The following is a 27,993-nucleotide window of genomic DNA, read 5'->3' on the forward strand; positions in this document are numbered from 1 at the left end:
GAAAAAGCGCCAAAACAATTTTATTTATGCAAATGAAACATTTTCCAAGTAACCCTGAGAAAACACAAGGGTTACAAGCAGAAGGTAACACTCTGGGCAAGAAAAGGGTGGCTAGCCAGGTGTTTCCAGCATTTTACTAGTCTGAATATTAAAAAAATGTCCTCAAATGTGTATAAAGATTAAAACTATGTCAATATGCCTGGTAACTTATCAGAAATATATCTGTTGACGTTTCCCCCTCATTTCCACTGATTTATATAGTACCTAAATGGTTGGCTGCTCTGAGGATCAATATGCTTAAGTCTTTTCTTTAAAAATCAGTATGTGCATTTTAATAATGTTTCGTTCCTCCACATCCAATAAATTGCTTAATCTTAATGACTTTCCATAAGAAAAGGAAGGGCCTTTAAAATAACACCAGTTTGTTCAGTAAGCTTCTTCATATTCCATTATGGAAACAAAACCTTTAAAAGGGCCTCACTATTGTAAAATATACCATACCTACACAAACCTTTGAATATACCACTTGATTTTGGTTTCCAAGAGTGGCTCTACAATAAACATGACGTATGACTACAGCCTATTTGCCTAATTTGCTGTAACCCTATCACACCAGAAATGCCAAATAAACCTAGAAGGAATCAGGAACCCTCATAATGGACAGGATTGTTTGTCCTAACAACAGCTTAAGATGTTGGTTCATTATGAAAATCCACTGAAGTCATACAAGACTCTTCCACTTCCAGTTCTTCACCCAGCAAAGGTTCTTCACAGTTTTGCAGCCATGAAATTGATATGTGGCTTCACCAGAGGAAAGAGTGGCAGGCTGCGTTTGAACTCTGTCATATTCTGAATCACGTCTGGCTGCAAAGAAACATTTTAGAAAAAGAAACTTTGAGAATCAAGCACATAGCCTATATGTATTCACTGAAGCAAAATTCATTTTTAAAATCATCAGCCAAAGGGTGACCAAGTCCTTAAGTTTCAGTTAAAAAGCCAATAGCAAAAAAATTATAACTAAGATCCAAACCTTGCTTACATAAGAACTTCCTTCAGATGCAAAATTCACGAGATAAAATTGCCTAAAAAGTGGCTTCTTACAAAACTATATATCCAATATGTTATGATGACAATCTTAAGACAGGAACATCTCTCTGTGCTTGACAGGTAGGTGTGGTTTCTTCAAATGGCCAAATACAGAAGCCTAATTGGGCCTAATTAGCTCCATGTTCCAGAAGTGCCACACCCCAAATCTATACTATTCACGACACTCACAATTTTTCTAAAGGCTTGTTCACACAGTGGTTAAGCTGTCCCAAGCATAGCAGCCAGATAGGTCCCATGAGTAATGCATTTCCTGGTGGTGATATGCACCACCAGCCTCATTTGAACACAGGGATAGTTACTTCTAAACATGATAAGGCTGAGTGAGTAATAACAGTGTTGGAGCGTATATTGGGCACTCTCATTTTTTTCATAAATGATTATAAAACATCTTACCTGTGGCAGTGGTGGAGCTGGTGCCAGGTTTACATCATTCTGAGATGGAAATTCTCCCACAACAGGGCCTGTTTAAAGCAACAACAACAGTTCATAAACCTCTAGGAAAACATCTACTTTTATACACAGATATTAAACAGACCATTAAAAGCAAAGGGTTGAACTGCTTTTCGTACTGCTTGAAAATCTGCACACTTGCAAACTTTTCTCACATTTGTTATTCTCCAGGACTCCTGAGAGTGAATATACTCCCACCGATCCACTAGAGGTCATAACCATCCTTTGCAAAAGATTCTGTTTGTTCTACCAAACAGCTTGGCAGGGGGTTGGACTCGATGGCCCTTGTGGTCTCTTCCAACTCTATGATTCTATGATTCTAAGTGTTTTTCTGTGCAAACTTGAGTGAAGATAATTTGGAAACAAAGAAAGGCACTCAGTACTTACAGGAATCCATTTCCCGTGCTAGTACATGCACGGATACTTTGTGCCTTCTTTGAGCATCAACTGACAACATCTCCTACAGAAAGACAGAGGAAAGAAAGATGAGAATCGGTTATTCCAACAAAAGCACAGGAACATCTGCACTGCAGACCAAAGTGTGCAAGAAAGTCTGCTAGCCTGGAGCAGATATGCCTGACCCAAGCAGGACACTTTATCCAAGTAGGGTGGAATGTCCAAAAAGGAAGAGAAATATGTAGCCTATGCACACTGTGATATGCAGCCAACTGCTGCTGCTTATGCTGTCATATACAATCTCAAGTCACTCTTTTGCAAACATGAAAACACCTGTTCAGTGTTAAACAGAACTGACCTACTGGGCCCCTCCCTGGCTGGCTTGTCAATATTTCAGTTATGCCAGTGAGTCCACCCCATTAACTCACCCTGGCTGTTACATAGTGCTTGTGGCCTGCCCAAGAAAACCTCAAATTCTGCCAAAATCTCTTTCACATACTGTGGAAGGTAAATAAAATTAATGATAAAATAGGTGCACTTACTAGAGATGAGAGCCATTTTTGAATAATATAGAAACACCAGCAATACTTAAGAGCAATATTAAAATATATGGCAAGAGTAAGCAATTCAAAGTCAATCTAGCTGTCAGTTGCTCAAATCTTTTAAAAGCTTCATTAACAGAATTAGCTGGGGAGTAAATCAATTGCCTTCCGCAACTGTAATCAAATAATTTAACTACAATGCACTTATATCAATAATTAACATTTTCTTAATCGGCCGTAATGACAAGTCTACTGAAAACCATGATGCAATGCACAGTCAAGTTCTATTAGCACTGACTTGAACACAATGAGCATTCATAATTAAAAGTAACTAAAGTGGTTCTAGAAAAAGCATCTCCATTCCAAAGTTGCGGGGGGGGGCAGTTAATGGCAAGCTCCTTACACAATTATTTTTTTAAGAGAGGCTTCAATTCCAAAATATTTTTTAATTTACTTTTTAGATGGCAGGAAGAAGTTTGCCTCACTTCAAAGAAGCTGCCTTATAATCTGTTCAACAGAAATTATGCACAGTGTTTCTTTCCCTTTCTTGCATCCCTTCTTGCAGTGTGTGTGTGTACACATGCAAAAGCTGGACAGATGCAGTGATGGGGAATGAATGGACTGGGGGTATGGATGGAGGAATATGGTGTGGGGGTGTGTGCATAAGGGGTGGATTGATAGGAGGGAGCATGGCTATCATCTTGGATATCCTCATGACTGCTCCTGGTGTGGAGACACTGAAAGCACATCTTCTACCTCTTGATTACAGTCTGCAACCATGCATTTTAACTGCACACCGAGCAGCTGTGTTTGACAGACAGGATAAGGATTCAGAGCTCTCTCCTAATCCACTCTGCTGTTTGAAAACAGGGACCCAAAGGGATGTGCACTGCCCTTATATGCTGCCTCTTTCAGCTGCGTGTGCATTTGGCTTCCCCCGGTACTTCATGCTCTGCAACCATTGGGGCATGGAAGGAAATACCCTTTTGTATGGTTTCTAGCCTGGGGGAGGGTTCATTAGTGGGGCTTCTACTGCTGAAGAGTCATGTGCTTCCTTGTCCACCTCCACCTTGTTCTGTTGTACTACTCCCAAAACCAATACTAGCATATATGTAACATGTATTCTGCTTAGGATATTCAAAGATCCAAAAAGCATGCATGAATTTGTCTGAGTCACTTCAAAACTGTAATGACCACGCCTTTTTAAATAAGCATCAGCTATTAAAGGGGGGAAATTAGTTCGTCTGAACTTGAACCAACAGCCCTGGAATATGTTTAACGTATTCATTTTTACCTGCCTTGCAAGCTGCACACATTGCACCCTTACTTGTTACTGCCACCTGGTCATACTGCTTTCTTCCACTGGCAGTTTGGAGGGGATAAGCAAAATGTTTTGCAAGTGCGCTGCTGCTTTAGCGCTGTGCCTTTTGGCATTGTTTAGCTTTCTGTGTTTCTTGCAAGTTGTGGGCATTGTGACTTGATGGTTACACACCTCTCTTAGCATGCACAGATTGCCTCTCTCTGTGTCCATGTGGCATGTGAGTGTTGTTGCAGTCTTGCCCCTGATTTGGGGAGGTTATTCCAGGGACATTGGGAGCATGACTGCTGTTGATATTGTAAGAGCGGCCCTATTGGATCAGACCAAAGGCCTAGCTTGTGCAGCATTCTGCTCTCACAATGGCCAAGCCAATGGATATGGGAAGCCCACAAGGAGGACAGGAAAACAATAACACTATTATCTTTTGTAGTGTTCCTGTTGTATTTTCTCCTCGTCTCTTCCAAGCTGGGCTTGAGTTAGACCAGAGGTTTTCAACCTTTTTGGGTCCATGGCTCCCTTGACCAACAATATTTTTTCTGTGGTACCCCGTGGGCCTCTTGAGCTCAGCTATGTCATCCCCTGCCTGCAGAGCTAGCAGCCCCTCACCCCTTTTCAAACACCCTCCCTTGTGGAGTGTTCCCTCAGCCTCCTCTCTTTTCCTCGCTCCTTGGGAATCCTCTGGGTAGCTGCCGCCCCTGGTCTCTGAGCTGCCCCCCCCAAAAAGAGTTGCCTCCTTCCACTGCCCCACAGGGGCCTGGGAAGCACCCCCTGGCGAGCCCCAGAGACACCATTCACCTGGGGAGCTCGTAGCCAGGGCTGCTGCAACGAACAGTTGTGCAAGCCTTTGGGAGGCAGAGATGCAAGAGGGTATCAGAGGTGGAAGGGAAGGAAAGAAGGAGAGACAGAGGCCAGTGTTGTCCATGGCACCCGTGACCATCATTCAAGCCACCCCAGGGTGCCACGGCCCACTGGTTGAGAACCACCAAGTTGGACTATAGGACTCCTCTGCTATGTACTTGTATTGCAATAAGCAGCTGCTCAATAAGGCAATATTATTAATTTTGCAAAATCACCAATTACTGTTATACATACAGAGCTGATTGCAAGGTTCAAACAACCCTATAACTCCTTAAATACAGCATACAAACAGTTCAGGTGCTATACGTAACAATGACAATACAGTGGTGCCTCGCAAGACGAAATTAATTCGTTCCGCAAGTTTTTTCTTCTTGCGAGTTTTTCGTCTTGCGATGCACGGTTTCCCATAGGAATGCATTGAAAATCAATTAATGCGTTCCTATGGAAACCGCCTTCAGACCAGGTCCGGGGACAGTCTGTCCCCCGACCTCTTCTGAAGACTGGGGGGGGGGACAAGGGCTTTTCTTCCCACCCCCAGCATTTTAAAAAACCCCGGGACAGCGGAGGACTTCTCCGCTGTCCTGGGTGATCTTAAAATGCTGGCGGGTGGCATTTTAAAATCGCCCGGGACAGCGGAGGACTTCTCCGCTGTCCCGGGAGATGTAAAAGCCCCTGGGAAGGCAGGCAGGGGGGACAAAGACTTTTGCCCCCCGCCCGCCTTCAGAAGAGGTCCTGGACCTCTTCTGAAGGCGGGCGGGGGGCGAAAGTCTTTGCTCCCCACCGCCTGCCTTCCAAAGCCGTCCGGGACAGCGGAGAAACGTGCTGCCTTTCTCCGCTCTCCCAGGAAGGCAGGCAGGGGGGAGCAAAGACTTTCGCCCCCCGCCCTGCCTTCAAAAGCCGTCCGCGATAGCGGGAAGCGCTTCCCTGCTATCCCGGACTGCTTTTAAAATGCTGGCGGTGGGGAGCAAAGCCTTTCGGCCCCCGCCGGCCTTCCTGGACCTCTTCTGAAGGCCGGAGGGGGGGAAAGGCTTTGCTCCCCACCACCAGCATTTAAAAGAGGTCCCCGGAGATTTCCCTATGGGCTTTCTTCTTGCGAAGCAAGCCCATAGGGAAATTCGTATTGCGAAGCGCCTCCAAAACAGAAAACCCTTTCGTCTTGTGGGTTTTCCATCTTGCGAGGCATTCGTCTTGCGAGGTACCACTGTAGTAGCTGCAGAGATGTCCCCAAGGACAACGTGTGCTTTGTAGAATCTGGCTAAAGAACAACAACAAAAATAGTTGTTCTTCCCCACCCCCATCTACTTTAAAAAGCTTTTAGAATATAGTGTCACAATTTTAACCCAACCAGATATATATAATTGTTCCTGTAAAGAGCTTTGGCTTGTCCAGGCAAAAAAGAAGAGAAAAACTATCATTTACATGTTTGAATTATGCTGACAGTATGCACAGAATTAAGTTAGCAAGCATTCTGATGAGTGACTAGGGAATAATTGGGGAACAACATTTTTACCCTGGTAAAAAGAATGTGGAATAAAATAAAAAAAAGAAGAATACTCACAGGCTCTATTGTCATGTTCATAGCACACAGCAACATTTTAACATCTGGTATATGTATGTACTCCATTTAGATAAATGTTGTGATGTTTATCAAGTTCTCAAACTGTTATTAATATATTCCCTTAAATTTTACACAATTTTACAATCAGAAGCTAAACTAATCAGAAATATTATGATCAGCTTACCTTATAAAAGTGCATAATATCATCCTTAGTAAGAGTTTTGAGATATGCCACTTCAATGTTATCTGGACAACAAAGATTATAATTAATACAATTATGAAATTTACACTTCCTTCAAACCACAACACCTCAGCATATTGTAATTATTATTATTATTTATTGAATTTATGTACCGCCCTATACCCAAAATATGCCTGTCACTGAAAATATTGCTACCCTGAAGGATCAGGACATTTTCTGAAGCCTGTGCACATGTGACATTCCATGTCCTTAGCTATGATTAATGGATCAGGAGTATCTGCATCAAGCATCATATGTTCTTAGACTGATGCAAAGGAAGGGATAAGGCAGCACTGGAATTTCTAGAATGCAAATCCCTCATCACATAATCGGTTATAAGAATACATGCCAGGCAGCTTTCAAAAATGGAATGTGGTCTAGATGGGGCAAAGAAATAGATAATACCACAGAAATAGCTAATAATAATTTAATTTTAAAAAATTATTATTTGTACCCCACCCATCTGACCAGGTCACCCCGGCTATGTGCAGTATCCCAGCATTGTGACTTTGACACTAATTAATCTTCTAAGTGTATTCCAGAACTAAATATTATTATTTTATCATGCATGGTGGGTACACTTTAGATGGTCTGAATTGTTACTTTTGTTAAGCTTTCATCCAAAAAAAATTACATTTCCAGCTTGGGAGTGCTTCTTACCTCTGTCAAAGTTATATTGCTGGGAAATAATTTCGCCCCAATATTTTGCACACTCAGCAGACAGTTTCTTTGGTTTGTCAAGGCGACGAATTGCTAAAGCCTGGATGTGCTTCTGGAAGGCTTCATCAGACATGTCCTCTATACTCTTCTCCATGGTTTTTAAAAAAGCTTCAACTCTGCTCTCCAAGTAGTGTGGAGGTTTTTCTGACTGGATGATAAATCGTAGTCCTTGGATACCATTTGCCCGCCGTGGACCACTGAACACAATGTAACCTTGAAAAAAACCAAATAATTCATTCTATTAGACTCACTAAATAAATAATTAAAAAAGACAGAAGGGGTTTGTATTTCTGCCCTTGAATTCTGGCCAAATTCTAACATGACCATTAGTGCCTTAAATGGTCTTACATCAAGTGAATAGATGATATAACTATCGTAACTAATCTCAGGTTTTAGCTTTCGTGCAAGCTAATGGAGGGATCTCACATTATGCATTTTGACCATGAAGAAAACAGCATATATATTAAAATTGTATAAATCACTTTCATGATTCTCCTGTATCTCTTTGAAACAGTGATTTCATTGATTTGTCACTGAGCACAAAGGGCCCCAAGCCAGCAATAAGATTCCACAGCCATCACATGGACAGCACATTACATTGAACTATAGTGGCTGAAGTATACAATCCAAATTCTGCTCACTATAACAATATTTAGGTGATCTATGAAGACAGGCAAGCTATTATTTACCTAACTGTTCTTTAGTGCGCAGGGTATTGAAGCAAGGCTCTGAGATGATTTGACAGAAGAGCTCCAAAAACATATTCTCTGAGGTGCTTTGCATATCTGTTTGATAATATATTTCAATGCCACAATTGTTATGAACCTCGTTCCTCTGTTGATAGACGAACCAACCTCCTAAAAAAACATGAAAATGATGCAAAGGGTCATTTTGAAAGATGGTCAAGCAGGGAACCATCCATACTCTCTATGCGATGTACACTAGTTTAGAGAAGAAAATATAAGTACTCTATATAAACACAATCTGGAAGCCTAGGACTGAAATGAATTACCATACTTTTTGCTCTATAAGACTCACTTTTGCCCTCCTAAAAGTAAGGGGAAGTGTATGTGCGTCTTATGGAGTGAATGCAGGCTGCGCAGCTATCCCAGAAGCCAGAACAGCAAGAGGGATTGCTGCTTTCACTGCGCAGCAATCCCTCTTGCTGTTCTGGCTTCTGAGATTCAGAATATTTTTTTTCTTGTTTTCCTCCTCCAAAAACTAGGTGCGTCTTGTCGTCTGGTGCATCTTATAGAACGAAAAATGCGGTACTTTTTCTAGTCATGGTTTCTTTGTTCCATGAGCAAAGAACTTCAGCTTATATTATAATCAGGTGCATAATTACCCCAAACAATGCCAGTGAGTGGTTTGGTAAACAGTAGTTCTCGTTTCCAAATTAGCAACTAGCCCCAAAATGGTGCATGATCTGCCCATGATGCACCTCTACACATTGCTATCCATTTTTCTACTCTGCAGTGCTTAACTCTTTGTACGCTGTGAATAAATTCAGGATATATATTTGAAAGTCAAATACTGAGACTTGAGTGATTTCATTTGTATAGTAATTCTGCACTCTATTCAGTGAGGAAGACCTTTTCCTCCAAAACTAACACAGAGATTCACAACACAGACCTAGACTACTGTTGCCAAAATAATATATCATTTTGGCATTGATTTTGAAATATTTGCCATGCAGTACTGAAAGCAAGTCACTTTCCAAAAACAAATCAAGAAATTTCATCCTGACTTATTGCAAATGCAAGAACCATGAACCTCAGCTTTATATGTTTTATAGCTTATGTCCCAATGGACAACTTACTGTCAGGCAGCTGTACTTCTCTATACCTTACAAGCTGGCTCGGAAGCAGAGGTTTTGTATGAGCATGCTCAATGAGAGTGTCTTCAATCATTTGCATAATTCCTAATGCAGCCTGGAAGAGAAGAAATTCATTGGAGATTTTATTCATCTCCTGGCAATTGTCCATGTGGTAGCACACAGAAGGATAACGGGTATTACGGAAAATGGCGAAATTAGAAAGGAGATGACTAATTGCAGCAGATGCAAGCATTAGGAATGCAAAGCCAAGTTGGTACGTGTGACAGCTATGAAGCACACAAAACTGAAAGGCTGAATCTTTGCTTCTACATTATGTTTTAAATACTTTTAGAAAACAAGATCAACTTTTTTTAAAAAATAAATAAATGCACATTTTATATGCAATGGCTGTGCCCTACATCTTAGCACATAAGGCTGAATTGTTTTTTCCTCCCTGCCACCCCTCTTCATTTACAGAAAATATGTGTCAACTCATTGCTACTTTGATGTCCACAGCCAGCATCTGCTGTATCATCCCCATATTACTCTTGTCTCCTACTCTTCTGCATTTAGTTTCTGAAAGTTTAGTGAAACCACACAATTCCTTAGTTCCCCCTTCATTTCCTACTTTATGCATTGATTAAGGTCCAAGTCCATGGTCCTCTTAAGCCTGTAACTATGAGAGACGTGTATGCATCATGGGGCTAAAACAATACAGCTGCACAAACAGCAAAAATGCCTTTGACAAGCCAATGCTATAAAACCCTTTGACCATCTCCAGAGAGGAGTCTTACTTTCTGGAGTTGATATCAAAATCACTATGCATTAAAGTACCAAATAAAACCTTACGATAATGAGTAACAAATCTACAAAAAAAAAAAACCCAAGTCACTCTAGGGAAAGCCTTTATAGAGGAAACAAACTCATCAAGATGTATTGAAATTAAATCCAAAATAATAAAGGCTGTTAAAAGCTAACTGTGCTTATAGAGATGCAAAACTCCAAAGCCTTTTTTAAAGATACAGTCATATTCAGATATGCAACTTCAAAATGAAAACTACAAGGCTGGGTCAACTGATCTGAACTCAAGAAAATCTCATTTAAAATGTGCTTTAAAATTCAAATTCAGTAAGCCAAAACCTTTTGGATTCTAACATCACAGAAAGTAACCTTGCATAGAAAAGACAACATTTAAAAATGCTAAACCAGGGTGTGGCTTGATTAAATAAATAATGTCAAGGAAAGCCACTTCCTCTTCCATGAAACCAAATATCCAGGTATGGTAGATGTCATTGTTCACTGCGTAGTTCACTATCTGGGGAGACTCAAATAGTTTTTACTAGTCCTTAATGGCTCATGCGGGAGGACTTTGAGACCTTGCCCTTTTGGTTTGCCTTAAGTCAAATTATTTTACCATTACTATGGCATTAAGGGTTATTTTAAGATGCTCAGAAATAAGTGAGCTGGACATGCTCATTCACTGTTGCCTTTTAACATAAAATATGTACAGTTTCTACAGATAGAGAACCTTAAAGTTTTTTCTACAAACATGGCTGTTGGTACCTTCCTTGTACTTATTATATCCAACCAATATACGCAATACAGAGCTGTCACACCTAGCGCAAATATGTAAGACCCTAGTCTCATTTTACAGGTAGGTATGAAAGCAAACTAGCTCTATAATTTCATCAAAAGTACCATTAACATCGCTGCATTAAATTCCTTTGCTAAGATGATATTCAAACATCTCACAAAGCTGTACCAGGCAATCTTATACTATAACATTAAAGTCACAATGTCTATTATTTCCAGCTCACAGACTGCCATTTAACATTAGCCACTGACTTCATTCTCAGCTATTTTAAATACATGCTCTTGGTTCAAATTATATGCCTGTTTGAGAACTTAAGTGTGTGGATCTAGCATTCAATTTTACAGCCTTATTTCATCACTGAAGCAGACTGCGCAGATACCATGAAGTATAAACTGCCTGAAAGCTCATTCCAATACATGTTGGAATGCAAGTCCCTTGAACATTCAAGTAGTTTTGCTTGATTTTAAGAAATCACTTAACAGGGTCAGTTATTTATCTGGGACAAAAAGGAAGCATCACACAGCCAAACAGTTCAATCTTGAATGTGAAATGTAAGCTTAAAGAGACATCACAGATATGATTGTGCACCTGTACTGTCCCCAAGATATGTAATAAGAAACAGAAACCTAAGTCTGGGATGCAGCATTGTGAAGATTTCATTTCAAATAGATGTCATAGCCTTTCTGTGTTATTTTATACTCTTCTCTCTAGCTAAAGACACCCACAGAACAATATTGGACAAGCAAACCTGTAAGATAGACTCACTGACAGAAAAGCTTATGAAGATTTAAAAAGCAAGCATGGATCAAAAGATAGAGAAACTTAAGTAAACCCTTGATTTTACGTACAATTATCAGTATAAATCTGCTTCTGGTGAAAAACGTATCAAACCAACCTGTTTTGTTATATTGCCATGGAGAAGTGCTTCAATGTGTAACCGTGACAACAGCTGAGAAATAAAGGCCTTGAGACGGGGAAGGGTGACATCTACAACAGATATTTAGAGGTTTAAAATCAATCACATTTTCCATTTCGAAAAACAAGGCCTATATCATCCTAAAATCCAATACATGTCTTAGAAGATGACAAAGAAAATTATAATAATCAACAAAAGTCAGTGGGAGTTTTCTTCACAAATATTCAGGTTTGGGAAAGTTTCCAGGACAAAATTGCAGTGCTCACTGCGTAGTTTGCCTTGCTTAGAATTCACATGTTATTTGACCCAGATTCCAACACAGAAAAGAAAAGAGAAAGGCAGACAGACAGACTATGCTGCACTGCAGTTAGGCTAAACAGACATCCAGCCTCAAAAATAGTAACAGTCATTCAGGTGGTGGCTGAAGATAAAGCTTAAGCTGTTAACTACATAAAAGAACATGTAGTTTATCATTCCCCATCATCTTGACAGCAATTATTTCTGAATGGCAGTTTCAGAGATTGGTGGTTATTCTGAAATTAATTAAACTTTTCATAGATATGTATGGTAGGATTAATGCCTTTAGCTACAGGCACATCCAAACACCCACTGAAACACAGGTGAGTGTAGATGAATATAAATGGTGAATACAAGTTTAAGTGCCACCAGAGTGGATTGTGGCAATCAACCTTAGAAACTAAACAATCAGCATAACCTAGATTTCACACCTCGACTCCCTTGTAGAAGTGTACAAAGGGAAAGATGGGAAACTTACATAGGGGTCAGGGGGTGAGGAGAGAATATTGGAAAGAAATTTCTTCCTCCTGCCTGTCTACAGCCAGGCATACGGATCACTAGTAAATAGATGCTGTGTAAATAAGATCTCTGATATCACTGATGGTAAGATAGAGAACATAGGAATGCTGTATTTGGGGTTGTTCTTGAGGCTGCAGCTACCGCAGAATGATTATGCTGGCTGTTACACAGGGAGGCAAGAAGCGATCATATTGCAACAAATTCTGCACTAACTGATGGTTATGGGATCCAAGTATTTAAAGGAGCACCTCCCCTGATAACTCCCAGCCCAGTCTATGTGGAGGAAGTCCTGCTTGGGTGCTGCTGGAGGGCGAGGCCCGTGGGGTGGTGAAGTGGAGCAAGGTCTTCTTAATGAGATTAAGAAGACTGAGATTATATTGTCCGGATGGTGCTGATGTTTCAGTGTCACTTAAAGACAGTGCTGCATCCAATGAAGTTGCCCCATTGCTGCAAGGACAACAGAGGGGGGACAGCAGAGGAGGGCTCTTGTCTTCATGTCCTGCTTGGGAGCATCTGCAATGGCATATAGATGGCCACTGCTGCAAACAGAATGCTAAACTAGAAGGATGTTTGATTTAATCCATTTAGTCTACAACTGGCCCAGAAAATGGGAATGGGGACTAGGTTGGATTGGATAGTGATTTCCCCTTTGCTTCATTCTCTGCTGCTGTCATTAGAATCACTCATGAGTTTGTGTTGGCCCAGTTCATTTGTCTGATAACAGACATGGGCTTCTAAGTGGAGCAGCGTGAGCCCTGAGTGAGCTATGTGGCTGCAAACTGGAGTGAGTGAATTAAATATCTGCTGCTTTCTTCCCAAGACCTATATCCTGCCCTGCCCCATGCAATGTTCCTGAACAAAGTGGAGCAAATTGTACGAGTTTGGCTGAGAGTATAAAACAAATATTACTGTGCTTCCCTTTGTCTTGAAAGAGACTGAGTGTTTACACAGTTCACAGACTTAAAATGACGGAGGTTGAGCTTGCCAACCTGGAAAAGCACCAACTATGCTTAGTGATCAGATGAGTGGCAGTGCCTGTACCTTTCTCCAATGTTCTGATTTTCCCTAGACCCAAAGAAAATTGATGAGCTAGAACAGCTGAATCTCTGGACTTTTAAAAGGTAAAGGGAAACAGGACTTGAGAGTGGAAGAAAGGAATGGCATTCAGCATGCTGGGGTTCTGAAAAGTATTTGGAAATCTCATCTGAAAACAGGAATATTCAATGTACTGACCTCTAGGTGTTTTGCACTACAATTCACATCATTCCTGAACACTGACTATATTGGCTGGGGCTAATGGGAGTTAAGAGTCAAACACGGGGGGGGGGGGCACAATATTGGCAACCCCTCTCCATGCAATGTTCCTGAACAAAGTGGAGCAAATTGTACGAGTTTGGCTGAGAGTATAAAACAAATATTACTGTGCTTCCCTTTGTCTTGAAAGAGACTGAGTGTTTACACAGTTCACAGACTTAAAATGACGGAGGTTGAGCTTGCCAACCTGGAAAAGCACCAACTATGCTTAGTGATCAGATGAGTGGCAGTGCCTGTACCTTTCTCCAATGTTCTGATTTTCCCTAGACCCAAAGAAAATTGATGAGCTAGAACAGCTGAATCTCTGGACTTTTAAAAGGTAAAGGGAAACAGGACTTGAGAGTGGAAGAAAGGAATGGCATTCAGCATGCTGGGGTTCTGAAAAGTATTTGGAAATCTCATCTGAAAACAGGAATATTCAATGTACTGACCTCTAGGTGTTTTGCACTACAATTCACATCATTCCTGAACACTGACTATATTGGCTGGGGCTAATGGGAGTTAAGAGTCAAACACGGGGGGGGGGGGCACAATATTGGCAACCCCTCTCCTAAGACTATCAAACAGAATTTTAGAACTGCACAACTGCAACTGTAAAAAATAAGAGGCAAATTATATATCCATGGGTCATACTGCATAACCACTTCTTCCACAGGAATATGGAATTAATTTCTTAAAGTGTTTTTATGCTGTCCAGATCCCAGAATTTAAAAGGCACCCTTTAAGGACAGATTGTTGGAACTAAATGAAGCCCCAGTTAGGGGGATTAAGCTCTTGAAATCTGTCTGCACCAAAACTGTGGGACTTTTCTGTGAGGGACTTCAAACTTCACATCTGAGCATACTTTTGGAAGCTTACGATCTTCTTGGATTGACGAGTTATTGCTGGTGGATAATTTTAAACTAGATATATTTTAGAGAAAGATATTTTGATGATTATGTTAAGCTTCTTCACAATGGACTTATTTTAAATGCTTAAAGCTTTGTTATTTTAATATTCCCTCTGTAACAAATGTGGTTTTGGTTATCATTAAGGATTATTTAAATTCTAAATTTAGATCTTAAAAACCTAGAACATGACAATAAGGTTTTAAAAGGTTTTCTCATCACCACTAAGTCAATCTAAATTACTAAAAATCTCCATACCCTCCATAGAACAGTTGTATGAATGCATATACTATTTAAGACGGAGATGAAATTAAAATACTTCGCTCAAAGTTCAGTTGAGATAAAAAATGCTTGACTAAGAAACAACAATTTAAAAATCAAAACAAGTAAAAATACACATTAGATAGAAAAGATGTAATTAAAATGGGCAAAATATATAAACTGGCAGCAGCTCACCGTCTAAAGCTTCTTTTAATTCATCTTTGGTCCAGGCAACTTCCGTCATCAGTAGTCGGAGGTAATACATGGCATGCTGGTGTGGTTGTTCAGCTCGGAAGTTATTAAGCGATCGCATGTACTAACAAGGTTAAAATAAAATAATGGTTAAGAAATGAAGATTTGCAATGAACGTTGCCTGGTTTTTTGATGTTCTATATTCAAATTATATGGTCAGATAAAAGAAATAAATGCCCTTCAAGATGGGCAGGGCTCCCTCTTAACTGAGATCTCATATCATAGTTTGAAGCTGGATGGCAAATCATTATTCATCCATGATTAAAAGGTTACCCTGACTAGCATTCATCAACCAATACTGGGGCCAATAAAACACATCAGGAATTTGCCTGTAATTGATGAGCTTATGGATGACTACTCTGAAGTCACATTATTTTCAAATGGAGCTTACTCTCAGGCAAGTGTGCAAATGACAACAGTCCAAGTGTGGCACCAATCATTGCAGTCTTATACCTTTCTGCAGGCATATGTACATTCCCTACACATTGTTCATAACTTGTTTGAACTTTTAGGCTCTGTACACCCCCTCCTGCCTTCAAGGAACGAAATATTGCATGTATGGTGTCTTCCCCTGCTTGATATTCTGATTTATAAGGATCAAAGTCAAGTTCAAGATGGCTTACCGCCTCCTTGATAATTTCAAATCTTTTTTCATCAATCTCAAAGGTAGCCATTTTCTCAACAATCTTCTTGAGCAGGATATGCTGCTTGTCATTGTAACCTTTTACGGAAAGCTATAGGAAAAGGATATATAAGCTGTTATGTGTTTGAAATATTCTGTTTTCTATAATTCTAGATTGTCCATCAAAGCAGTAAACAGCAACTTCTTAACACTGGAAACCATTCTCCCTTATTTCACCAGAAATACTAAGGTTTGCCCTTTACTACATGGAAGTCTATGTGTGATATTATTACTGCGTTACTTTTTCCCAGGGCTTAACATCTTCTATTACAATTACAAAGCAAAATTATAGTGGAAAACAAATATTGTTCCATGCTGCAAAGCAATGCTTCAAACGTCAGGTAATAGAAAACGGAATGAAATGTTGTTGCTCTTTCCCAGGATTAAAATCAGAAAAGCAATATGCTAATTGGAATGAAAAGAGTAGTTTATCATTCTTTTTCCAAATGAAGAATAAAAGTATCCTAGGAACCCAAATCTAGAAAAGAATATAGGAAAGAAAAACTTCTGTTCCATAGTTAATAAAGCAGAAGAGTCCATTATATACTGATTTTTAAGAAGTAGGGACTTTCAAATGTTTAAGACATCAAGATGACAGGTTCATAAAATCATTGCATAACTCGGTTGACCACCATACACACAAGGCTGTATTGAACGCAGTGCCAACTGGGTGCTGCTTGTGCAATGTGACTTCAGTTTCCTCTCCCTTTCCTGCCCCCCCCCCAACATGCTAAACAGGCTTCTCCACCCTTCTGGAGCTTACTCTGAAGGTGTATAGGGAGCTAGAGGGGACAGGAGAAGAAGAAAAAAGAGGATTTGCAGGTACTGATGACTAGCAGCATCTGCAAAGCTCCTTGCGCATATAAAGGATAAAACCTTTGTTTTAGCAACACCTTGCTGCCTGCAAGATGCACCGACTCACCTGTCATTTGTGATGTCTGGTATGTGGGAGACTCTGCCAACCTTGCAAACTAAGCCTCTGGGGCAGATCCTAATAAGGATCTGGCCTATGAAGTCAAAAGGGCTCCCCAACCCCTGTGCTACATGATGAAAGAAATTAGAATGGACTTGACTCATATTGACTAGATCCCAGGTTGCAGTCTGAAAACATAACACCTTGGCAACCTTGCTGGTGCTAAATAGGTCTGATCATATGAGAGGCTGCTGAACAACACTTTGTACACCACACTGAGTTCCATGATGGAAAAAAATGGCAAGCTACAAATGTAAACAAGCAAAAATACTATAAAACTGTGCTGTTTTCCCCCAGCCAATTTTAGCACTGAAACCAGTACATTAAAAAGCATGCTTTTTAGCAGCCCCATGTTTTGTCAGATAAAGAAAATGTATGACCTACGCAGAGATTACTGGAGTCTTAAAAGTAAGTGCAATGTTTTGGGAAAGTTTAGGGAAGAAATAGTCATGTACTAGAGATCACTTTTTAATGTACTCATTTGTTATATAAGGACCCTGTTTCACAAGTCATCTTGATCCTGAAATGCAGTCTTCTCATACCAATATGCAGTTAGTAATATTTAGTAAATTGCATGTCTGATGAAGGTGGTTCTGGCACACAAAAGCTCATGCTGCAATAAATGTATTAGTCTTCAAGATGCCCTGCAGTACTTTGGTGGTGGCTGGGGTTTTTTATTTTTTAAGTATACATTAGGATCTAAATAACTGAAAGCCAGCAGAACTCCATGTTTAACTAAAAACATAGCAACTCCTTCAAGGTTACTAGACTATACAAATGAGTAAGAAATGCAGATCAGTAATGCATCAGCACACTTCTCAGTCATAAAAAAACCATTCCAATCATGGCCAAACCATTCAATAAATGGTTATAAAACTGCACAAGTCTCATGCCCTTATGATAGGGATGCAAAGGAGGACAAAACCAGTAGCCATTTTTTCAAGCAGCACTCAACTCTCACGCCATCTAATTTTTGCTTGTTCACCCCCCCAATCTTACTTACAAGTATTGCATTCATTCCTGATGCAATGGCATAGACCAAACCTGAGAGGCGTGCTGCATATGTATACTCTTTTAAATCATCCTTCAATAACCTGATTAACAGGTATGTCATGTTGCAATGGAGAGGATCAGCATAAAGGTAGCGACTAACAAAAAAGAAAAACAAAACAAAAGGATGCTTTGATACTTCAAGGAGCGACACGGTAATGGATGAAGAAACATGACTGAAGAGTATGTATATGCAGCCTCATAACTAATATTCTCGGGAATGAAACACTGGGAATTTGATTTCTCATTCGGAACTCTAGTGGAATGGAGCAGTATCTCAACTCCAATTCGGACTGTAAATTTGAGTTTTAAGTAAAAAAAAAAAATCTTGCAAATATTCTGGTGAATGACATAAAATGAAGTGCAAAAATTGCTGAATGCGAATGGAAATGTTGAAGACTCCAGAAATTTCAAATTATGAGAAAGTATAGGTAGAAATCAAGGTTGAAAAAGAAACTGAAAAAAACAGGTTCTCAATTGGAAAAGCCATTGAAAAATTGCTTCCAGCAAATCATTTTTTTCCTTCTGATTAGTGGAAGTAAATTTAAGGCTTTTAAGATTCTCCTTGATTTGGTACTTACATACATCCCATAGATGGTATTTTGGAGATCATAGTTCAAGCCAGCTAGCTCTGCTGCATATGCATACTCGTTGAGGGAGTCTTTGAGTAGCTCAAGGTACAAATAGGCCATGTTACAATGCAAGGGATCCACGTAAGCAAATGGGCTGGAAGAAAATGTTGAAAGTAAAATATCTGCTGCAATTACTTCCCAGTTCTGCTAGATCCTCCATACTGGATCTCAAGGACACAGTAAAAAAGAAAATCCTGCTTCCTGTTATGAGAATATTAAGACAGTATGTGAACACAAACACACAGCTAAAGGGGGAAAGATTGATTAAACAATTCCACACTGAGACACACACACACACACACACACACACACACACACGTATTACATCTATGTTAAATCTACTGCGTAAGATTACACAAAACCGTTTTTAGCTCACATTATTCTGAATTTGCTACAAAGACAAATGCTTACAAACAAGTACAAAACATATGTAAAACACTTAAAATATACAATGAGTTAAAAACCGCCACAGTGGATAAATCTAAAAGCTTGCCAAGTAGGACAGTCTCACACTTAACTTGCTTGTCATCAGGATTAAACCTCACTGAACACAGCTGCTGGTTTCACAAAATCAGGAAATAGCGCAGTTATAGGTTTGCTACCAAACCACTGGCATTTTCTATATTAGGCACAAAAATATCAAAGTTTTGTATTTAGCTATAGCACATAACACTACCCTGATATATTTTTGCAATATCCCAAGGAGGAAGAGTACGCTGCACAGACTTCCAAAGGTAAAGACAACTCAAAGACTCAAGTCATGTTTCAACAATACTGCTTCGCACCAACATATTAAGAGTGACAAGCCAGATTAAGAGCAGAAGTAATTTGTGCACAGTATGGTCTAATATCTATTATGGATATATACATATAGCAGTTAAAAATATGAAATCATCAACATCGCCCAAGTAAATTGTTCACAAAGCAACATTTCTTACTGAAGAATTCTATCATAAGTAAAATAAAAAGTACAACAATATTCAGCATGTTAAAGCAAAATAATAATTATGGGGCAGAATAATGATTCAAAGAACAAAACATTTAATTAAAACCATGCATCTCTTTTTGAAGAAAAATCAGAATGTTCTTTTAATAATGTGAAACAAGTGACCCTTTGCACGATGATTTCTGACATGCAAACCAACACTATTTATTCAGAAGTTAAGTTTCACTGGGCTCAATCAGACTTGCTCCCAGAAATGTATGCGGCCTCAATATATGTTAAAACTCACTGGACAATGTTGCATTTTCATATACATCTTATCTCAAGGCTATTATTGTAGAGACCCATCACAAGCAGAAACAACATAATCAGAAAAGGCTGAGACCTCATTTTTAAAACCTTTTCAATACAAAACTCATCAGAAGATAAAGAAGTTTGGGGGGGATGACTGCATTTTACTTAATATAGGAATTATCATTTCAAGATACATAACCACCCAAGTTTCTATCTATAAACTCTCTTACAAAACTAAGCAGTACTGCAGTTCACATGCTTCCTCAAAAATCAAAATGGGACCATGAAATTAGCTAGCAATTATATTAAGTGTAAAAACCTAACTTACTTGGTTTTATCTTAAATTTCATTTTCAGTGCTGTAAAATGTTAAGTATGCTTCAACTTTAACAGGAAATTTGACTTCAGAACCAAGCAATTTCACCAAAGTTAAGTTTTTAACTGGTCTATACAAATATCCCCAGCTCATAATGCTCAGCCTTCCTTATGAATTGAGCAGCATTACACTGAGAAATTATCAGGCTTATGAGCATATTTAGCTCATAAGAAGCTCTGGAACATATATTTTCTGTTTGAACGTTCAGCTGCTTTGGGAAAACTACACACCACATTCCAGACACGACAGAAAACGGAGGTTTTGTAGAAAGGCACCCTGGTTGTTGCTAACATTACAAGTAAGTTTATACTCTAGGGATGGTGATTAGAAAGGTGTGCTTGGGCCCTCTTGAGATCCCAGTGACATTGAATCAAGAGTGCAACAGAGTTTCCAAATTGGGGTATGTGAGACCTATTATCTGATGGGGTGAATATTATCAGCAATATTAGCAAATCCCAATTTCAAATTGAGTAATTCATAATCACTAGATACAAAGGGAGACCTCTGCGGGTGATCAGTTGTACTGCACTGGAAATGATTTAATGATTCAGCCAATGCAGAGATGCAACAGTATTATCTGGCCCAGAGGTCTGGTGGGAAGGAGGCAAGACCTGAAGCGTAGTTTATGCAGAACCGCAATGGTGATTATGGGTTCACAGGAATGCTAAATATATTTATTTTATTACTTGTTGCATATTAACTGTTCTCAAAGATCCCAAGCTGAGACAGACCAAAACAAAGATTAATTATTTTGTGTGCTAAAGAATGTTTTTAAAATCAAAAGCATTAAAGTGCAGTTCTAAAATTGTTCTGGACATTTGCAGGGAGAGGAGAATGAAGCCCTGTTCATTTATTTCCCTCCATATGACTGTACATGGAGCTGGATCCACTGGCCTCATTGATATTCCCCAACAAGCGGAGACAGCAGGGGATAAAACAATGGCGGGAGGCTAGAGCAGGGTTTCCCAAACTTGGGTCTCCAGCTGTTTTTGGACTACAATTCCCACTTTTGCTTTTTTAGGATGCAGCCTGAAGTGCTGCAAAGGCTCAAGAAGTGATTCTTCCACAGAATATGGTAGGACACAAAATGCATGTGTACAGTAAGGGAATTATGGCTCTACAATACTAATTCCTGCTATCATACCAGTTTCTGACAAATACAACAGTCCTACATTCTACTTCTTGGACAAATCTTACTTTAAAAAAACCTTCCTCCAAAATCAGATGCTCCTAGCACACACAAAAATAACTTTAGGGGTTAAATAAGAATAGTAGAATGGTACCAAAGTTGTATAAAAGTGGACTTGTCCAGGTCAAACAAGGCACTCATTGGGATCATAAAGCTGAGGGACTGCTCCGCTGAATAGACTGAAAGCTACTTTCCTTTGAGGAATGAATTAATCAAACAATCAAACAAACAAACAAACAAACAAACAAACAAACAAACACCCATGGCTTGGATATAGCCATACATGTGTGGAAGCATGTTTCTGTGCATATATTCTCTGTGCTGTGAAGCTCTATCACCAGAGGTATGTTTGGTGTAGGAGTGTGGTGAAGGAGGAGAGTCATTAACAGCTCTTGGATTATGTTTAAAACACTCTTGTGGCACTTTAACAGTAACAAATTAAGATGCTAAAAGACTTTGTTGCTTGTGCTGCAACAGATTAACATGGTTGCTCCTCTGGAACGTGGACAATACTTTTCAGCCAACACAAAACCTGCGCACACTGTTGCACATCCATAATGCTGGACTGCAGCAATAAGTGGGAACCGACAAGCTCAGTTATTCCACTGTAGCAGCCCCAAGCATGTCTAGAATGATAAAATGTTTTCTTGAATGACTCTGCTTAGAATGATAAATTTTAAAGACAAGAATGCGTGCATACCTGAAAAATTCAAAGTTGAGACAAGCTTTGGGTAGGAAAAATTTGTCATCTTGCTTGAACCATAGCTTGCACATAGCAGTGTCCTGAGTTTAAGAAAACATACATTTTCTATTATTATTATTATTATTATTATTATTATTATTATTATTATTATTATTATTATTATTAAACTACAAACTGTATTTTTATCATTTTAATCTGTTTATATTCTTTAAACATACAGAGCCAGGCCATCTGAGTTTGGGTGCAGTCCCACAGGGTTTAACAGAGCCCAAATTTCTCAACCCCACCCCAATTAAGCACACAGTGATGCAGACCTATTCCCTACGATGTTCCCTTGTGCTGTCTAAACACATGCTTATATGCTAACATTTCTGAGATGGAAGGAGGACCTCTAAGCCCTGTGGGACTTTTGCCGGTATGAACACTAAATCCATACGCCGTTTGATTGCACCACTGCCAGATAAGTCTGAAAAGAAGAGACAGGTATGGCAGGGTCTGGGCTTATCTGATATTGGGATGACCCATTAGGAGTTCATCTCCTAACTCCGCAATTTGAACTCACTTCCACCACTATGTGAAGGTTTATATACTTTGTATACGGGGCAAAAAGCCAACTGGATAGGAGCTAGTCACCTCTTAAAATAAAGATCCAATTTTCATTCATTTTTACAATCTATTCTTACAATACTGTTCATATTATAAGCAGCCTACTCAATGACCTTAATCTTTCAAAAGCAATTCAGCAAAGAATGGTACATATTCCCGAAATTCCACCCACAATTATTAAATACATATGCTTACCTTGATAAGAGTAGGGTACTGTGGTGCATCCTTCTCTAAAGGTACAATTTCAAAGTTAGTAGGGATAAATTCATTCTTCATTGGCAGCTTGAATTTCCCATTGAGGTCAGCATTTTGCCATTTCTACATTCAATGTGCAAACAAGAGGATAGTTTTGTTATTGTCCAGTGGGTGGGTTTAAAAAAATTGTGCTGCAATTGTGCTGCTCTATGAAGGGTTATTGACCTCTGATGAATCATGCTTCTTCAAAATTCATGACAAAATTAATTATTACTAATGTTTCAAATTATTTAATCTGTATGATTCCCTGCAGTTCACATAATACCATTTAAGTTTGCTTTTAACTATGTTCCATAAACACTTAAAACATAGCACTGACTGAGGGCTAGAGTGCATGCTCTAACCACTGTGTAGAACTACTAAGAAATGCTTTCTGCAATATGTATCACCATGTGAGCAGCTGGTTTTCACTCTTAGCAATATGTGAAAATATTACACAAATCCTCCAAACATAGCTGCGTGTGTGATCATAGCTGTATGTTCAGCTAGGTGCTCTGCACATAGTTTCTCTCTCGCTAAAGCTTATTAATCAGGATTTTTTTTTGGGGGGGGGAGGTGTTTTAAGGGTCCAACATGTATAGTATTGGCTGCACCACAAAGAGATGTTCAAGGATTTGGTTCACATTTTGAAGTGAAATCTATTTCCCTCCATAACACCAGTTGAAATTAACTGACACCAATGTGACACACTTATACAAGCAACAGTATTAGTTGCTTTTGTAAACAACACAAAATAAACTTTATTGTAAGCAGTGGCGGAGCAAGCCGATCGGGCGCCTGGGGCAGCACACGTGCCCTGTGCCCAGGGGCGAGGCCATCCGCCCGTGGGGGCGGGCCAGCCACCCACAGGGGTGGGGCGACCCAGGGCAGGACGCTCCGCGGGGCCTCCGAGGAGTCTGCCTGCCTTCTCCCACTCAGCCACCCTACAGCTGAGGGGAAGGTGGCGGGCGGACCATTTGGGGCAGTGCAGATCCTGCGGGCACTCAAGCCACCGCATCACTCCCAGGAGAGACACCTGCCTTGGGTGTGCTGCAGGCCCCGCAGTGAGTGCCGCCCAGCATTTTGTCACCCCCTCCAATGGCGACACCCTGGGACCGCCCCCACCGCCCCCCTTCCTCCGCCCTGATTGTAAGAAGTGTGAAAATACTGGTTACATATTCAGTTTACCACCAACTTTCTCACCACACCTTAATGACTTCATCAGAAATTGCCTCTTGCTTGTACTGGGTTCCATACCATTTTTCTGTTCTATCAGTTTTTCCTTCAAAAGACTTAGAAACTATTGCAACCCTAAAAAATAAAACCAAAACATAGTAAGTAAGCAAGCATATTACCTCCCCCGCCCCCCCCAAAATACTATTCAAATAATTCTGCTTGGTCACTAAGTTCAAAGATTCTGTTATTAATACTGTAAATTCTATATGTCCTATTCTATTTTTCCATGTAATCCTCCTGTCAGTAAAACAAAAAGCAACATTTATCCATATCAAAATGGCTATGTTAAACGACCCCTTGTCATAAAAGATATTATATATATATATACACACACACACACACACACACACACACACAGAGAGAGAGAGAGAGAGAGAGAGAGAGATTATACACTGAACTTGCGTATAAGAGGATGTATTTTACAGGATTTAATATATTAAGCTCAGTTTGCTTTTTGCAGCTATGCAAAATTTCACCAAAAATTTCACTAAAATAAAAGATTTCTAGCTCTCATGACAAGTATTTTAAAAAAGACGTTAAAAGAATATTTGAAAAAATTACCAGCAATTAAGAGCATATATAACACACCCAAGGTGCTCCTAAATTCATTTTCTACCATTTCTAAACAGAAATTTGAAGCAAAGGAAAAGACCATGCAAATGTCATTCATGGGTAAAACTACAACATACTTTTGTGATCATGCTCTCTGCAACATTTTAACAACTGTTTCCAATTAGTTTTAACAGTTTTCCAGGCTTCAAATAGTCTAGAATTTTAAAGAAATGCTGGGGGGGGGGGTAAGTAAGGAGAAATAATGCAGAATAGCAAGAGTAATTATCATCTCTCTGGCCAATTATATGCGAGAGAAAACATTTACTATCAATCCTGTTCTAGCACCTCAGAGCCAACTCGTAGTTAATTAGAAGACTATAGGACAGTTGGATATATGGAACACTTAATCAGTCTGAACATTTAGTACAAACATAACCTTAAAAACAAAGGATAGGGCTGAATCAGAGACAGAAATAACTAGCAATTTTTCATTTTAACCTTGTCCTTGGCTGCCAAATAATATCTCAAGATGGAAGATTCTGTGCTGTAAATGAAGCACCCCACTCAGCCTTCTTTCACACTATGTATGACTACAAGGCACCATACAATAGTATGAGGGAAGCTTTATTTCCCTTTGAAATTAGTTACTATGGTAACAATTCTGTCACTGGCAATGAGAGAACACTGCTTATCTCAGTGTTTCTAGCATACACTGGCAGAGAACCATGGCTTCAGCAAAAAAATAAAAGTCAATTATGTACACCAAGTATGAAAGTCTATCGTATTGAAAATAGCAGGAAGAGGTTACCTGCCACTAATAAAAACCTCTCTGTTGCCAGTGGACAACTGTGTTTCCACTCCGCTGCAACCATCTTGTTTTACAAATCATATGACAAATACAGAGCAAGTCAATACATTACTATGAATTAAGCAGCAGTCAGGGGTGTCTGCTGACATGGACCCTGTATGTGGGCCAAGTGCAAACTTGGGGTGAGCATACAATCACAGGTAAAAACCATGATGAACCACTGTGATTCTCAAGAAGAGCTGCACAAAGAAGAGTGTGTTTTCCTTAAGTAGAAGCATTGGGCTCAGTCCAGTTAATCCTACAAGCACAAGTTCCCTCTCAGTCCCTATTCTGCAGCAACTATCATCTTTACAGTTTCCCAAATAATCAATTTGTGTCATCTATGCCCCTCAACCTGCCACAACCAGAATCAGATACCTAATTCGAACCTCATTTTCAGATTCTGATTTCAAGGGCAAGCACTGACCAGTTTGCCAATGTGGCAAACTATAGTTACAATAAATAGAAAACAGAAAGAAAAGCATCACGCTAGAGGGGAAGAGCATGCCTGCTGTTCCTTTCGTTTCTTCACCTATGGGTTGGAGGATTGTTTCAATTGAGCCCTCGTGTGAAAGCATCCAGAAGAGTCAGTGACATGGGTGTGAAGTTTCAATGAAGTCTATCAACATCATATGATAATTCAAAAGAACTACACATTAGTTACGTAAATATGACAATATAGCTTACCGGACATTTTCAGGTCTTAATTTATCCAATACCATTTCTATTAAATCAGGCCTAAATTCTTCAAGTAAATATTCTGCAGCAAGAACTTCTTCTATAGGATAGTACTACAATAAAAATGTGATATTTTTAGTTTAAACTGAAGACATTATGCATAATACTAAAGTGATAAAATATAGTTACTATGATAGTTGGCTATCACTCTTGGAGTAGACTCACTGAAATCAATAGATCTTCTTAGAGTTATGACTAATGTTAGATGTCACCCATAGTACAGAAAGAATCACTGTCATTTAGGTACACAGCTAATAAAAAAAAAGCTACCTGTACTAAATTGTTGATATTATAAGGGATAAAAAGAAGCAAATGCTGACCCCTGGAGGATGTTTTCAAAGTGAATGGAAGCAACATAAACATGTTCATGTAGCAGTATCTAAAAAAAACCCTACTTTCAGAAATTCTAACAGAAAGCTATCTTCTCCCCCTCCCCCTTCCCCCAGCAAAAAGCAAAGAATTCAGTACTTATGAATTCATTCTGGAAATAAAAAAGAGTGTAGAAGCAAAGATTTCTCCAAGGTTGTTTTGCAAACTGGAACCTTTGGTGAGTCTGCCTTCGATCTAAGTCACCAAGGCTCTTTAGATGTGAAGACACTAAAACCTAACAGGTCTACAGATAAATAAGACAATACCATATGTTTAGGACCAGGCCCTAAGAACGCCTGGTACAGGAAAGATCATTTAACCAGTAAGCATGCTTGTGCATTGTAAAAGTCATACTGATTAATCAATATACAGATAATCAGTTCAGTTATGCTTGGAAGGAAACAGTGCAAATTATTCAGCTATATCCAGCACCAGTCAGGGTCCCAGTCCACACTTGGTAACTAGTCTTTCCTTGGAGTTATTAAGTGAGGAGACAATTAGCTGTCACTACCACTTTATAGTGTAATTGTGTGCCGTACCAACATCTTTTGGCCTGCAATACTCATCTTGGACATAGTAATTTATCACTATACATGCATAATTTTTTTGTGCTTTACCCCAACCTAATGACATTGATGCCCAACTTTTGACACATTTCAGAAATGTTGAGAAATATTTCAGCATTAAATTCAGTCCAATTTTGTAACTTACGTGAAGAACCCCTGCAACTTTTGATGTATAACCCCGGGGTCTTTCCTTATCTTTAAACCTGAAGGCTACAGCATTTAAATCCTAAAACAAGAAATAAAATTAAGTTATTCTGCAATGTCACTCTTCATATTGTAAACGATGGGTAAGAATGGTATTTTTAAACGATAATGGGAAATGAAGCTTGGACATAAATTTTATTTGTTTTCTGAAGTTAGCAATCAATTGAATAAATGCACTGTGGTTTAATGAATGCAGGCAAACATAAGAGAATAAGTGAAAACCGCTTTAAGTTATTACAAAGCATTTAGGGGAAAGTAAACAATGTATGTAATAAACTGCATTCAAAAGCATTAGAAACTAATTGATTGCATTCAAGAACATTAGGAACTTAACTAAGCAGATTTAAAGAAAATGGAAGTTATAATAATTTTAATCTTCTATAAGATGAATTTATGTTTATAAAGTTATGGATTATTAAATATAGCATCATTTTAGGTAGGTCATGTGTTTGTTCATAAGTTCATAAATTAATTTTAAAAACAAGAAAATTTAACAGATGCAATCTATTTCTAATTAAGGTATCTAAAATAAGAGAAGATCCGGTGTGAATCTCTAAAACTACTTGAAAGAAAACCTCAAATATGTTGCAATTATCATACCTTACATTCTTGGAAAACCCACTCTTGAGGTCCTTCTGTACGTAGTTTTTGTATATACTGAAACATGTGCAAGATAATATCCTCCACGTGTACTTTCAAGAAAAAGATAAAATATTGCATGCATAAGCAATTTCTCAGGGAAACACAAAGTGAA

At 39.1% G+C, this 27,993-nt stretch overlaps 1 protein-coding gene across 7 annotated transcripts in view; it reads right to left on the bottom strand.

The window, feature by feature from the left end:
- IDE (insulin degrading enzyme) overlaps positions 1 to 27,993 on the bottom strand; it is a 52,579-nt gene continuing 24,586 nt past the window's right edge. For 6 of the 7 annotated variants that reach the window (XM_081192164.1, XM_081192166.1, XM_081192167.1 and 3 more), the window contains exons 9-25: positions 27,840 to 27,931; positions 27,181 to 27,261; positions 26,050 to 26,153; positions 23,936 to 24,038; positions 22,689 to 22,811; positions 21,885 to 21,967; positions 18,333 to 18,477; positions 15,670 to 15,780; positions 14,990 to 15,110; positions 11,496 to 11,587; positions 9,010 to 9,121; positions 7,880 to 8,047; positions 7,131 to 7,403; positions 6,414 to 6,475; positions 1,945 to 2,017; positions 1,501 to 1,568; positions 1 to 864 (exon numbers count right to left, since the gene is read on the bottom strand). In XM_081192164.1, coding sequence (XP_081048290.1) covers positions 769 to 864; positions 1,501 to 1,568; positions 1,945 to 2,017; positions 6,414 to 6,475; positions 7,131 to 7,403; positions 7,880 to 8,047; positions 9,010 to 9,121; positions 11,496 to 11,587; positions 14,990 to 15,110; positions 15,670 to 15,780; positions 18,333 to 18,477; positions 21,885 to 21,967; positions 22,689 to 22,811; positions 23,936 to 24,038; positions 26,050 to 26,153; positions 27,181 to 27,261; positions 27,840 to 27,931 — 1,907 coding nt within the window. In that variant the 3' untranslated portion in view covers positions 1 to 768. Of the gene's footprint in view, positions 865 to 1,500; positions 1,569 to 1,944; positions 2,018 to 6,413; positions 6,476 to 7,130; positions 7,404 to 7,879; positions 8,048 to 9,009; positions 9,122 to 11,495; positions 11,588 to 14,989; positions 15,111 to 15,669; positions 15,781 to 17,704; positions 17,850 to 18,332; positions 18,478 to 21,884; positions 21,968 to 22,688; positions 22,812 to 23,935; positions 24,039 to 26,049; positions 26,154 to 27,180; positions 27,262 to 27,839; positions 27,932 to 27,993 lie in introns of all 7 variants that reach the window. The other variant, XM_081192162.1, reaches the window with a different exon arrangement.

The sequence above is a fragment of the Podarcis bocagei genome, assembly GCF_964188305.1.
Source record: "Podarcis bocagei genome assembly, chromosome: 4".
Taxonomy (NCBI): domain Eukaryota; kingdom Metazoa; phylum Chordata; class Lepidosauria; order Squamata; family Lacertidae; genus Podarcis; species Podarcis bocagei.